The 12719-nt window shown below is 42.9% G+C and overlaps 2 protein-coding genes across 3 annotated transcripts in view; one reads left to right on the top strand and one right to left on the bottom strand.

Annotated features, from left to right (window-relative positions):
• Positions 1-12719, bottom strand: part of LOC120830835 (uncharacterized) — a 192074-nt gene that overhangs the window by 101203 nt on the left and 78152 nt on the right. The window lies entirely within an intron of this gene.
• Positions 19-12390, top strand: LOC120830477 (poly [ADP-ribose] polymerase tankyrase-1). Of its 2 annotated transcripts, XM_040195144.2 has the most exons (27): positions 19-701; positions 1357-1581; positions 1801-1896; positions 2219-2255; positions 2502-2577; positions 3722-3742; positions 5171-5265; positions 5348-5414; positions 5535-5721; positions 5826-5947; positions 6076-6167; positions 6362-6440; positions 6518-6689; positions 6879-6958; positions 7227-7372; positions 7557-7722; positions 7848-8067; positions 8183-8292; positions 8452-8640; positions 8913-9162; positions 9316-9398; positions 9617-9835; positions 9950-10024; positions 10227-10332; positions 10485-10671; positions 10826-10982; positions 11095-12390. In XM_040195144.2, exons 1-27 carry the CDS (start codon positions 242-244, stop codon positions 11179-11181), a joined length of 3804 nt encoding a protein of 1267 aa, XP_040051078.1. In that variant the 5' UTR covers positions 19-241; the 3' UTR covers positions 11182-12390. The 2 variants fall into 2 exon arrangements, with proteins under 2 accessions (XP_040051078.1, XP_040051079.1); XM_040195145.2 differs by lacking the exon at positions 3722-3742.

Genomic DNA, 12719 nt, shown 5'->3' with positions numbered 1-12719 from the left:
CAAAATGATTTTGAGGGGTATTTTTACTGTTTTTTGAAGTATTTTTAGACCTAATCTTTTTTTGTCTTTTTTCATATCTTATTGATTTCTGAGAAACAAATGGTCGTGTAAATAAATTAATGTATGATAAATTGAGGGTTTCCTGTAAAACCTCCACGGATGGTAAACAGCTGACCGGAAGCACCACCACTTTCACCGGAAAGGAGGAGCCGCTTTTTATTGTCGTCGGAGAGCTGCTGTAATGGCGGCGTCTCGTCGTTCCTCGCAGCAGCAACAACAGCAAAGTACTTTGCAGTCTCCGCCGAGAAACAGCTTCATTTCAGGCGCTCCCGCGGCCTCTCCGCCGATGTCTCTGCTGACCTCCGGCCCCGTACCCCCGGAGAGCGAGAGGGAATGCAGCGGAGGGATCGAGGCGGCTGTGGCCTCCCCGGACTCACCCGCCGCGGTCCTAGCGAGCAGTACGAGCTTCACCAACACCACCTCCACCTCCGGCGGCGGTAGCGGCAGCAGCGTCTCAAGCCCCGGTTCCGCAGCCGCCAGTCCCACCGACGGGAGCAGCGGCGTCGGCGGGGCGTTCAGGGAGTTGTTCGAGGCCTGCCGCAACGGAGACGTATCCCGGGTTAAGAGACTTGTGGACTCCGTTAACGTAAACGCGAAGGACATGGCTGGAAGGAAATCGACTCCCCTTCACTTCGCTGCGGGTACGGATGAGCTCAACTACACTCGCCGTGTTTGGCGACGTCTGCTAACGTTAGCTTTTAGCTAGCAATTAGCAATCGTTAACATTAGCTAGCTAAGTTAGCTAACGTTAATGTTCTTGTTTTTGAACCGATGTATTCACGGTCTGTGCTGTGTTTTTGTGTGTCTGGGCTTGTGATAATAAATAGCGGCAGCGAGTCACGTCTGGGTGGGCCGCCTAGCAGCAACCAGCTAATGTGACGGGCTTTATCCCAATTTGATGACCGTCAGTATTCTAACTAAATTATTCCCAAATGGGAAACTCGAAACGACCTCTGATTAAGCTGGTGGTAAATCATCATTACGATTTTATGTAACTATTTTTTTATTCGGGAATGCAACGCTGATCTAAGACGGATAAAGGCTGCGCCGTTATCTTTAGCCCAAGTTCTGGTCAAAACAACGCTGTCACGTGACGTCAAATCCGGTCCAAGAGTCTGCATCCCAAACGGATGTTGCCTTTATAATTCGTTTTTGTCGGCATGTTCAGTGTAATCCTTCAATTTTCAACAAGTATAGATGGAAGAAGCTCTCCTGTGTTTTTTAATGTTTGTGCACCGCTCCCAGCCAAAGACTGAGGAGAAGCTACAGTTAAATGCATTGAAATTCTATTTTCAGGTTTTGGTAGAAAAGACGTGGTGGAGCACCTCCTGCAGACGGGGGCCAATGTTCATGCCAGGGACGATGGAGGACTTATCCCCCTACACAATGCCTGCTCATTTGGTCACGCAGAAGTTGTCAGCCTCCTTTTGTGTCAGGGGGCAGACCCCAATGCTAGAGACAACTGGAACTACACTCCGTTGCATGAGGCAGCCATCAAGGGAAAGATTGATGTTTGCATTGGTAAGGATGCGTTTAGTTATGTTCAAACACAGGCAACTATGCAAATCTGTGATGGTTTTTAAGATTGTGCTTGTCTAATGTGTAAAAGCCTGACAGGTTTGTGTTTTCTACAAGCAACATCTTGCTATAGCCAACCTTTTTTAAAGTGTAATTGTCATGCTGGTTGCCACAGTACACAAAACTTAATTTATTGTATTTATCTCCACTTCTCTCACACAGTGTTACTCCAACACGGTGCTGATCCAAACATCCGCAACACTGATGGAAAATCTGCTTTGGATCTAGCCGACCCTTCAGCCAAGGCTGTTCTCACTGGTCAGTACCTTTCAGCTGCTTGTCTCCCACTTTTACGCAACCTGTAGTCTAAGTGTAATTGTCCAGATGGACTGCATTCTGAAGACATGAAGCTAAAAATATTTCTGCGTAGTTGCAATAATGTTGTAGGACAATCATGACCCCCAGCTGGTTATGGTTTATCTTGGTGAAGCAGAGGCATGTCAATGCAGTAAAGTGCTTTGTCAACAGCCTTTTTATTGCATTGTCTCTAGTGTCCAGCTACTCAACCATAACTAAAAATAATAAAACGGGTAAAATGACCTTATCCTTTCTCTAATCCTATTTTTTTTTTTTCTTCTAGGTGAATACAAGAAGGATGAACTTCTAGAGGCAGCAAGGTGAGTATCAGGCCGACTGGTCTGTTGTACAAATGTATCCTGTTGGCCACAATCAAACGGCTACAATTCCTGCCTATTGCGGCAGCGATACACACGTGATTTATGACTGACCAGCTCATAAAGTAGCATCGGTGAAACCCTGCTTAATTACTCTTAAGATCATGAAGTATCCGAAATGAACGCATGGAATTGGGATTTGATGAACTGTTTCATGACTCCAGTCTCTTCGATGTCATGCATTAACAGGAGTGGAAATGAAGAAAAGCTGATGGCACTGCTGACTCCGTTGAATGTCAACTGCCATGCAAGCGATGGCCGTAAGGTAAATAAGCCACTATCACTGCACCATATCACACACCAGACAGATATCCGCCACAACACCTTTTTATAGAACGAATTGTGCCGGAGTGCAAAATTGTTTTAGTGTATTTTTAACCTTAGTAGTCATAGTGTGAGAAAAGGGCGTTATAACTCTGCTAGTGGCTGAATTTATTTGTGAGGTGCAACTCTAAAAAGGATTTATGTCAATTGGTTTGTGTGTAGGTGTAATTTTTGAGTAGTCAGCTGCTTTAGCACTTGAAACAACACAACTTGGTTACTTAGGCTAGTTGATACTTCATTAATTTTCTGTAAATAATGTAGCCAAATCATTCCTTTTGCTTCACAGTTTAGTTTGGACCAGGTAGCAATATTGTCTCTTCAGGCTGATGTTTTTTTTTTCATGCCAAATGCCGTAACGTTCTCATCTTGAAATCTATACTTAAGTTAATTTCTGTGTAAATTTCTGGTTTTATGAACTCAATGTTATTGTTTGGTTTGCTATTGTAAGCAGTGTTTAGATAATGACGTGCTATATTTGACATTAATTTTCGTTTTCTCTGGGAGTGTGCTCTAGAGCAATAATACTACAAAGACACACTTTATAGGACACACTAATATTTCTTTTTTAGGTTGCCAGTTAAAATTGCTATGTGAGTTGTAGTATAACTTTCCTAGCCTACTTGTCTTTATTCCTTTTAAATTAGTCAGAAAAGAACATGATCACTAACTCCGCAGTGCCATAAAAGCCATGTCTCTACAGTATATCAGCACATTCTCATTTCATACATTCCTAACCACATTTCTTTCAACAGCAGTGAAAATACGAGTCCTTCCTTTGCTTGTCTTTGCTGTGTATATATGTAAAGTTTGCATAATCTGAGCCAGTGTAGATTTGGCCTGGGATTCAACTAGCAGCACCATTAACCAGTCCTCGGCTATTCACAAGGCAGCGGATAAAACGGACGAGGAGAGTCCTTCATCCATAACGTGGAACCATGTTTGACGAATCAACCAGTGATTCATAACTACAGCTTGTGTTTCGTTGACCCAAGAAGGAAGAAAAGAATTGATGTGAAAGATACTGTCATTTTGTAATTATTTTTCGTTTTGTTTTCCGTGTGACTCTGGCAACATTTGTCGATCAGTCAACATCCCAAAAAATGCTGGTAAGTTGACTTTGATAACGGCCACTTGATTGATGCACTGTTGTGATTTTATAATCCATTGTTTTTATCTGACCAATAATCTGGCTGTCACTTGCTGCTGATAATGGACGTGGGTGTACGGGTCACTCCATGAATCCTTACCCTGATGCTCCTCTGTGTGTGTGTTTGCGTGTGTGCGTCGCATGCGATTGAGGGAGGGACTGAGTGACTTGGTGTCATGGTGACAATTCATCTTTTGGGATTTGGAGAGGAGCTTACAATGTCCACTGCCTGCTTTCTTCAGCGTCCGTTCTCTCCTTGCACACTCACCCGCTCTTCTCCAACTTCACTTGCTCTTCAGCCACTAGGCTTTTCTTTTATTCATTTAATGTGTTTTGATGGTCACTCATGCATGCCTAAAGGCCTGCACCTCTGTTTTTTGTAAAGCGAATCCTGAATATCCGTCTGTGAAATGAGTCTCCACTTTACTGTTCCTGTTGGAACAGTTGTGTGAATGAACTACATTTGTCACCTATCATTCTAGTGAAATGCTACTCTCCATGAAATGACTCTTGATCGCTTGTGTCATCCAACACCGAATGGGGCCTCCATTATTTGACTCATCCATCTGATTTTACCACTGTGCAGTTGGCTTCTCGGGATTAATATTTATATCGCTGCATGGAAATGGAAAGGAATGATGAGCCTCGTTTTTCATTGTAAGCTTTACCTGAGCTCGATTTTTGAGTGGAGAACAAATGCAAATGCTGAAGTTGGATTGGCAGCTTTACTTGGACTAATGTCATTTTCCGTGGCTGAAAAAAGGCTATTTGATCATCTACTTAGCTTGCAGAGATGCTTTCTCAAATACTCAGCCTGCTCATTATAGCTTTTTACTTCCTATTACAGTTGAGATTTGATGGCTTTTTATCTAATCTGAATTCACTTTTTTTGGTGGGCTCAACAGAATTTGAGCAATACTCAAAGATTAAAGGTAAAACATCATGTTTCTATATGGCTTCATGATTACCTGAATATCCAATATTCTTAATAAATGACATGGTGATCAAGCTATCAGCACCCAACCGTAAATCCTATACAGTCATTTTGAAATAAAGTCCTAACCGTTGCATTAGCAAACCTTTCTCGTCATCTAACCTAAAACAAAAAAAGCTCAATATTTTGTTTAGCTGACGTTGTCAAATTGCAGTCCGGTTAGATGAGTAATACGGTTGAAGTTGCCTGTTGTCCCTCAGTTTGGACACTATATCAACAGGACATTTTAATTATTTTGACCTTGTATCTGCCATTCATAATGCAACTCGCCGAGCGTAGCCTGCCGTCACACAATGCTTTTGGCCCTAATCAGCTGCTTGCCCCTGTGGCCATGGAAGGCCGCCCACACTGGACTAGCAACCATGTGTGCTAACGAGTCATCCTCTCTTACAGTCTACACCACTGCATCTGGCTGCCGGCTACAACCGGGTCCGCATCGTCCAGCTCCTTCTGCAGCATGGAGCCGATGTTCACGCCAAGGACAAAGGGTAAAACTCTTATTTTTAAACACAACTTAGGTTTTCATTCGTTTTTAATAATGACAATAACCTGGGAACCTTGTCCCTGCAGAGGCCTTGTTCCACTTCACAATGCCTGCTCCTACGGTCATTTTGAGGTCACAGAGCTTCTGCTGAAAGTAAGACTCACAAAAGGGTTCAGTTTCAAATTGACAGTGTGAATGTTACAAAGATTTGTATTTTATTTTTAATTTACTGTAGGTTCTGTAAACGTCTGTGATGTGCTTTTGTCTCTGCAGCATGGAGCATGTGTGAACGCCATGGACCTGTGGCAATTCACTCCTCTCCACGAGGCAGCATCCAAGAACCGAGTAGAGGTGTGTTCCCTGCTGCTGAGCCACGGGGCCGATCCCACCTTGCTAAACTGTCACAGCAAGAGCGCGGTGGACATGGCTCCAACTCCAGAACTTAAAGAAAGGCTCACCTGTAGGTGTTCCCCCAGTCACACAGCAGACATATATACGTGTGTGTGTGTGTTCTGTCATTGAAAATGTCAATTTCCATTTACTCGACTTGTTCTTTTGATTTAGATGAGTTCAAAGGTCACTCGCTGCTACAGGCAGCCAGAGAGGCAGACATGGCAAAAGTGAAGAAGACGCTGGCTCTGGAGATCATTGGCTTCAAACATCCTCAGACCAATGAGACTGCTCTGGTCAGAACCAACATTCCTCATTTGTTTACAATTCAAGTTGATATTAAAAATTGCAACTCATTAAAACTGGCATCTAGTAAAAACATTCGTCCTGCACTGCTCTAATGTTGACATTTGAATTTGTTTAGCACTGTGCAGTGGCTTCCCCACACCCCAAGAGGAAGCAAGTGACTGAGTTGTTGCTGCGCAAGGGTGCCAACATCAACGAGAAGAACAAAGAGTAAGTCCACAATTATTTTTAACACACTGAAAATAAACTACAATTTGATGAGATTTTGTTACTTGGGATTTCTCCCACACAGAACATCTAGAGAAAGTGAAAATCTGTTGACGGCATGATGATGTACATGAATTGCTATTAAGAGCACAAATACTACCTGCAAAAAAAGTGATAACTTTTGCCCTGTCTTCCAGCTTCATGACTCCATTGCACGTTGCTGCTGAGAGAGCTCACAACGACATCCTGGAAGTGTTGCAGAAACATGGAGCAAAGGTGTGTCTTTATTTTTTCAAATTTCATTGCTTAAAAGCGAGATTGCTGAACTGTAACTTCAGCTGCTGTGACTTCAGGTAAATGCTGTGGACACGCTGGGTCAGACTTCTCTTCATAGAGCTGCACTGGCTGGTCACATCCAGACCTGCAAGCTGCTGCTGAGCTACGGGGCCGACCCCGCCATTGTGTCTCTGCAGGGTTTTACCGCTGCGCAGATGGGTAATGAGGCTGTACAACAGATTCTCAATGGTAATGACACCCGCCGCGCTTCTTTAACATTGTTTGCTTGTTTGCGTTTAGATTTGGTATTTTTTCAAATTCTCCAACATTTAATTTCCTTTCATGGCAGATTTTCTAGTCTGATTTCAGTGCTCAAATAATTTAATTGGATTACCATTTTTACTTTGTATTGACGGCCTTTTTATTTATTGTCTTTAGAAAATGTCCCCACGCGTAATTCTGACGTGGACTACAGATTTCTGGAGGCAGCCAAAGCAGGTGATCTGGACACAGTACAGGTAAGTTCACTGAATCATCTCTATATTAGTACTAGCTGTGGCTTCAACTTGGTCTTTAAATGACATACATTTTATTTTGACAATGTTCTGTTTATTCATTTTGTCGCCGTTTATTTGTAATAAAATAACGGTTGTAAATTGGCTTTCTTTAAAAAAAAATTTTAAATCCGCCTTAAGGCTCCTCTTTTTTTTTAGTAGTTTAGTGTATTGCGTGTATTATACCACTTTTTGGAGTTACAAAATCTCCTAATGTCTTTCTGTATTGCAGCAACTTTGCACACCCCAAAACGTAAACTGCCGGGACTTGGAGGGCCGCCACTCTACTCCTCTTCACTTTGCAGCTGGTTACAACCGAGTGGCTGTCGTTGAATACCTTCTGCACCATGGAGCTGATGTCCATGCCAAAGACAAGGGGTAAGTTCTTCCATCTTACCCGCCAGCTTATATCGAAATGGAAATTGTGGGTAGATTTTTTTTTTTTTTTTAAACTAACAATGTCTTTTTAAATCGTTCGAGCCAGTCATTGATGCTTTCAGCAAGCCCAAAAACGTTTTAAGTAAGCAACACTTCATGCTTCTTTGATATTTCCAATCCCCAGTGGTCTGGTTCCCCTCCACAACGCATGCTCGTACGGTCACTATGAAGTGGCTGAGCTGCTGGTCAGACATGGAGCGTCGGTCAATGTGGCCGACTTGTGGAAATTCACCCCACTTCACGAGGCTGCAGCCAAAGGCAAATACGAGATCTGCAAACTGCTGCTCAAAGTGAGGACACATTATTGTCAAGTTGTTATTGTTATGATCGTTCTATTAGGAGGGGAAATTGACTGCCTCTCTCTCCTAAAACATTTATTAAAAAAATGATAAAAATATCAAACTCTTTTGTTCAGCACGGAGCCGACCCCTCAAAGAAGAACCGTGACGGCAACCAGCCGCTGGACATGGTGAAAGATGGAGATACGGACATCCAGGACCTGCTGAGGGGTGATGCCGCCCTGCTGGACGCCGCCAAGAAGGGCTGCCTGGCCAGAGTCCAGAAACTTTGCTCCCCTGAAAATATCAACTGCAGAGACACACAGGGGCGCAACTCCACCCCACTCCATCTGGCTGGTAATCAATAGTATCTGCTTTGAAGTTTCTGGTTCTGTTTTGTATATTTGTCTTTTCGTTTTTCCTGGCGAATTCACACTTTAATAAGTAAATGAGTCCTGTTCCTTTTCCTTAGCCGGGTACAACAACCTTGAAGTGGCCGAGTATCTTCTGGAGCATGGAGCTGATGTCAACGCCCAGGACAAAGGAGGCCTTATCCCTCTTCATAATGCTGCCTCTTATGGGGTCAGTTTCATCAAAATAAACACAAACTCAGTACTTAATCAAATATCAACTCTGTGGGATTGAAAAAAATCTTCAAGATGGCAGAAACAAAGTAACTACATTTCTTGCAGAAAATTGTTGCTGGTGGACTGATGTTCCCTCTTTCGCTCTTCCTCACAGCATGTGGACATCGCAGCCTTACTGATAAAGTACAATACGTGTGTGAATGCTACAGACAAATGGGCTTTCACACCCCTTCACGAGGCAGCGCAGAAGGGTCGTACACAGCTCTGTGCGCTGCTGCTGGCTCATGGAGCCGACCCCACAATGAAGAACCAAGAGGGTCAGACTGCTTTGGACCTGGCCACGGTAACGGCTTCTGTTAATACATTGACAACTTCACCACTGCTGTTAATTTAGTTTTTTGGGCTTGGACAAGTTGGGGGGAGGGGGATTATGTAGAACACGATATACATTTGACAAATGTTTTCACCCAAATTGTTCAGTATGAGTGACTTCTTCTTTTTGACGGTAAACGCGCCAAACTGATCACTTTTAGAGGCGTGAGATGAAAAATAGAATGTAAGGTAAAGGGATGTAATCTTAACACTTTTTCTTTTTTCCTTTTGCCACGTTTGCAGGCCGACGATATCCGGGCACTGCTGATGGACGCTATGCCCCCAGACGCCCTGCCCAGCTGCTTCAAGCCCCAGGCCACTGTGGTCAGTGCCTCAGTCATTTCCCCCGTCTCCACGCCATCCTGTCTGTCGGCTGCCAGCAGCATAGACAACCTTGCCGGTCCGCTCACGGAGCTGGCCACCGCCGCGGCTGCCTCCGGGTCCTCCGGTGTGGCAGATGGAGCCACAGGCACTGACCGGAAGGAGGGGGAGAGTAAGTTTATTGCATCTATAATACAAATACTGGGTTAGTTTATGCATAAAAATGTATGTTGTGTATTTTTTTTGGTCTACCAACTAAAATTTGTATGAAAAATATTTGGCATTGAACTATTGTTGTTCAACTGTATCTCCCTGTTTTCCATAGTGGCCATGCTGGACATGAATATCAGTCAATTCATGAAGAGCCTGGGCCTTGAGCACCTGAGGGACATCTTTGAGAGGGAGCAGGTCGGTCATTGAAGAAATACTTTATAAATCTAAAGCTATAAAGTCTAGTTTACCTATTCATTTTAGTGTTTGATAAGATTAGGCTTTGTTTATATCATAGAATAGACAGTACAACTATGTTGTCCAGTTGTTAAATTGGCTGGTATCTGGTGCAAACAGGCCAACGGTATTAGACTAGTAGAGGAGATTGTAAACGTTTTATCTTTTCCTTTTTCCAGATCTCTCTGGATGTGCTGGCTGACATGGGTCACGAGGAGCTGAAGGAGATTGGAATTAATGCTTATGGCCACCGACATAAGCTCATCAAGGGTGTTGAGAGGCTGCTTGGTGGCCAGCCAGGTGGCAACCCCTACCTGACTTTCCATTGTGCCAACCAGGGCACCATCCTGATAGACCTCGCTCTAGACGACAAGGAGTACCAGTCTGTGGAGGAGGAGGTTTGTTTATCGTGTCCGGTTAATTGCTATGGCCCATCATTTTGAGTTACACATACCACTGCCCTCTTATTTTGTACAGTGCATAGAAAACTTTTTTTTTTGCCTGTCCCTCAGTTGCAGAGCACCATCAGGGAGCACAGAGACGGAGGCAACGCTGGCGGTGTGTTCAGCAAATACAACATCATCAAGGTCGGAACCAGGAATCCTTTTGTATTGTCTGTTTAGAACACCGAGCAGCTTTCATAGGAACAATTTATTTGGTAGACCGTATAGATGAAAACGAATAAAAGGGATCTGAAGTGATGGAGGGGAGTCAACATAACATTCTTGGTGTACGGCAGACCTGCCTCTCAAACATCTTCATGTCATGTTTCATATTTGTGCCCCACAGATTCAAAAGGTGGTAAATAAGAAGCTGAGGGAACGTTACACGCACCGCCAGAAGGAGATCGCAGATGAGAACCACAACCATCACAATGAGCGGATGTTGTTTCACGGTAATTGCACTCAGAGTCACATCTCAGCAACAGCGTGTTTACTTTGTGTCAGCATCAGACATTGTTCGTACAAAGAGCTTTAGTTTATTTTATTTGTCAGGCGTGTACTATTTATAATATCACTCTGACACTGTCGCCGCATCTTCCATTAGGATCCCCGTTTATCAACGCCATCATCCACAAAGGCTTTGATGAGCGTCACGCTTATATAGGGGGGATGTTTGGAGCAGGAATCTACTTTGCAGAGAACTCCTCAAAGAGCAATCAGTACGTCTACGGCATTGGTGGCGGCACAGGGTGCCCGACGCACAAAGACCGATCCTGCTACTTGTGCCACAGGTAACTTTGCCGTGAGAGGAAAATTGACTGTCAAAGTTCAACTGCATTTTCAAACCACAACACTAAAAGTTGTTTTGGTTGTTGAGCCACTACTTTATATGCACTATTTTGCGACGATTGTGCTTGACCTCTCCCTTATCACCTGTCCTCTCAGGCAGATGCTGTTCTGCCGAGTGACCCTGGGAAAGTCCTTCCTACAATTCAGTGCCATGAAAATGGCCCACGCCCCCCCAGGACACCACTCTGTGATTGGGCGGCCCAGTGTAAATGGCCTGGCCTACGCTGAGTACGTCATCTACAGAGGAGAGCAGGTAAACGCGGAAGCTACCAGGTTTTTTTTTTCCTTAAACCGTATTCATCCTATAACATGTAGCTAAAAAAAAAAACATTTTAAAAATCTTTATTTCTTGCTGTTTCCTTCAGGCCTACCCAGAGTACCTCATCACCTACCAGATCCTTAAACCGGAGATCGCAGCCCAGTCTGCTGCAGGGATTGAGCAGAAGTCCTAGTCTGTTTTATGTCTTTCACACCCAGGACACTATTTTCTCCTTTGTGTTGCAAATGCCCAAACAGTTTTATTTACCAAACACATTTCCAGTCTCCTCTCCAGTAGAACCCATGGTGACCAGTGCTTCATGAGCAGATATGTTGTATAATACTCTCCTATACATGGTGGTGACACCCTTTGTAGTTTATATTTTTTGCATTGGCTGCATGTTAGTACAGAAGCATGTAAAGCCCAAAAGCGTGTGTGGGTTAGGTCTCTCCCCCTCACCTCCTTATCAATCAGGAGGATGCTTGTAGAGTCTGTGAAGTATTGGCATTAACATGTTTCCACTTTCATGCCTTGTAACTGCGCAGATTCACAATCTCACCTGTATGTATGTATGTATGTATACACACTGTCTCACTATCAAAGCCTGAAACCTGTGGAGTACTACTGCCCCACCGCATCTGGGTTCATCCTGTATAGAATGGCCTCTGGTAACTGTGATTTTATTGCTAACTTAATACAACAGCTAACAGCGTATTGTTGCTAAACTGTAATGCTGAAATTCCAAACGTTCCCCCCATGAACACTACACACCCTGAACTAAATTGTTTTATTGGTTTTATTCAGGACATGCGGGATGGAGAAAGAATTCTCTGGACTGTCAAATCACAAATTCCGAGACTATTTTATTGCCATTACAATATCAGTTTGATTTGAGAGAAAAAAGTGTGCTCAGTATCAAAGCAGAAATGCAATGTAAGGCATCATAATTACGCAATCCCATACTAAAGAAACAAATGTATATTTTAAAAGCAGCATTTTTATATTTATATATATATATATATATATATATATATATATATATATATATAAAATGCTGCTTTTAATGTGTGTTTTTAAATGTGCTTGTGATGCCTTACAAGTTAACACCTGCTAGCCAGCGTGAACTCATCCAACACCTTTTCCGTCGCCATGGTGTTGCTCAGACATCCCATGTTAAGGATTTGCACTTTTACATAGAAGCCTATTTAAGTTATTTTGAATTTAAAATTGCAAGTTTTCGGGAAAAAATATTTGTACAGGTTGTGTAAATGGTTGTGTATAACTGTTGCTGTTTAACAGTATCTTGAGTTCAACTGTAAATTACATTTGAATTTTCCTTTCATGCCTTCTTGATTCTCCCAACTTTTTCTTTTTTTTTAAATAAATGTCCCATTAACAGCTACTTGTTTAACCCTTTTTGTGCCCACAACATAACCTAACTTTTTATACTACATGGAAGTAGTTTCCATCATATGACTTTTGTAAGCCTAATAGTGTGCAACTTGTCTTCATATGGAATATATAGGTAGATGTCCCTTTGAGCGAGTACTAGTAATTAAAATAACCTTACATTTTGGCTTTGGTCTAGGGTTTTTTCTACCAGTTATACAAAAATTAAAGTACTCTCCATCTGCCTTATGAAAACGGCATTCGGTGTAGTTGACCACTAATGAATAAGTATTTTTCACTTGTTCTTAAATGATTAATGCTACTTCGCCACGTGTGTCCAAA

This window comes from Gasterosteus aculeatus, chromosome 13 (genome assembly GCF_964276395.1).
Source record: "Gasterosteus aculeatus chromosome 13, fGasAcu3.hap1.1, whole genome shotgun sequence".
In the NCBI taxonomy this organism is placed as follows: domain Eukaryota; kingdom Metazoa; phylum Chordata; class Actinopteri; order Perciformes; family Gasterosteidae; genus Gasterosteus; species Gasterosteus aculeatus.
Note: the sequence above shows the minus strand (reverse complement) of the source record. Positions and strands in the feature narration are given on the sequence as shown.

What these genes read in the sequence shown, in the direction of transcription:
- LOC120830477 (XM_040195144.2), top strand. Translation starts at nt 242, where the DNA reads ATGGCGGCGTCTCGTCGTTCCTCGCAGCAGCAACAACAGCAAAGTACT. An exon ending in GTTCACGCCAAGGACAAAGG is followed by an intron (nt 5,266 to 5,347) that starts GTAAAACTCTTA and finishes TTGTCCCTGCAG; the next exon opens with AGGCCTTGTTCCACTTCACA. An exon ending in TCCTGCTACTTGTGCCACAG is followed by an intron (nt 10,672 to 10,825) that starts GTAACTTTGCCG and finishes CTGTCCTCTCAG; the next exon opens with GCAGATGCTGTTCTGCCGAG.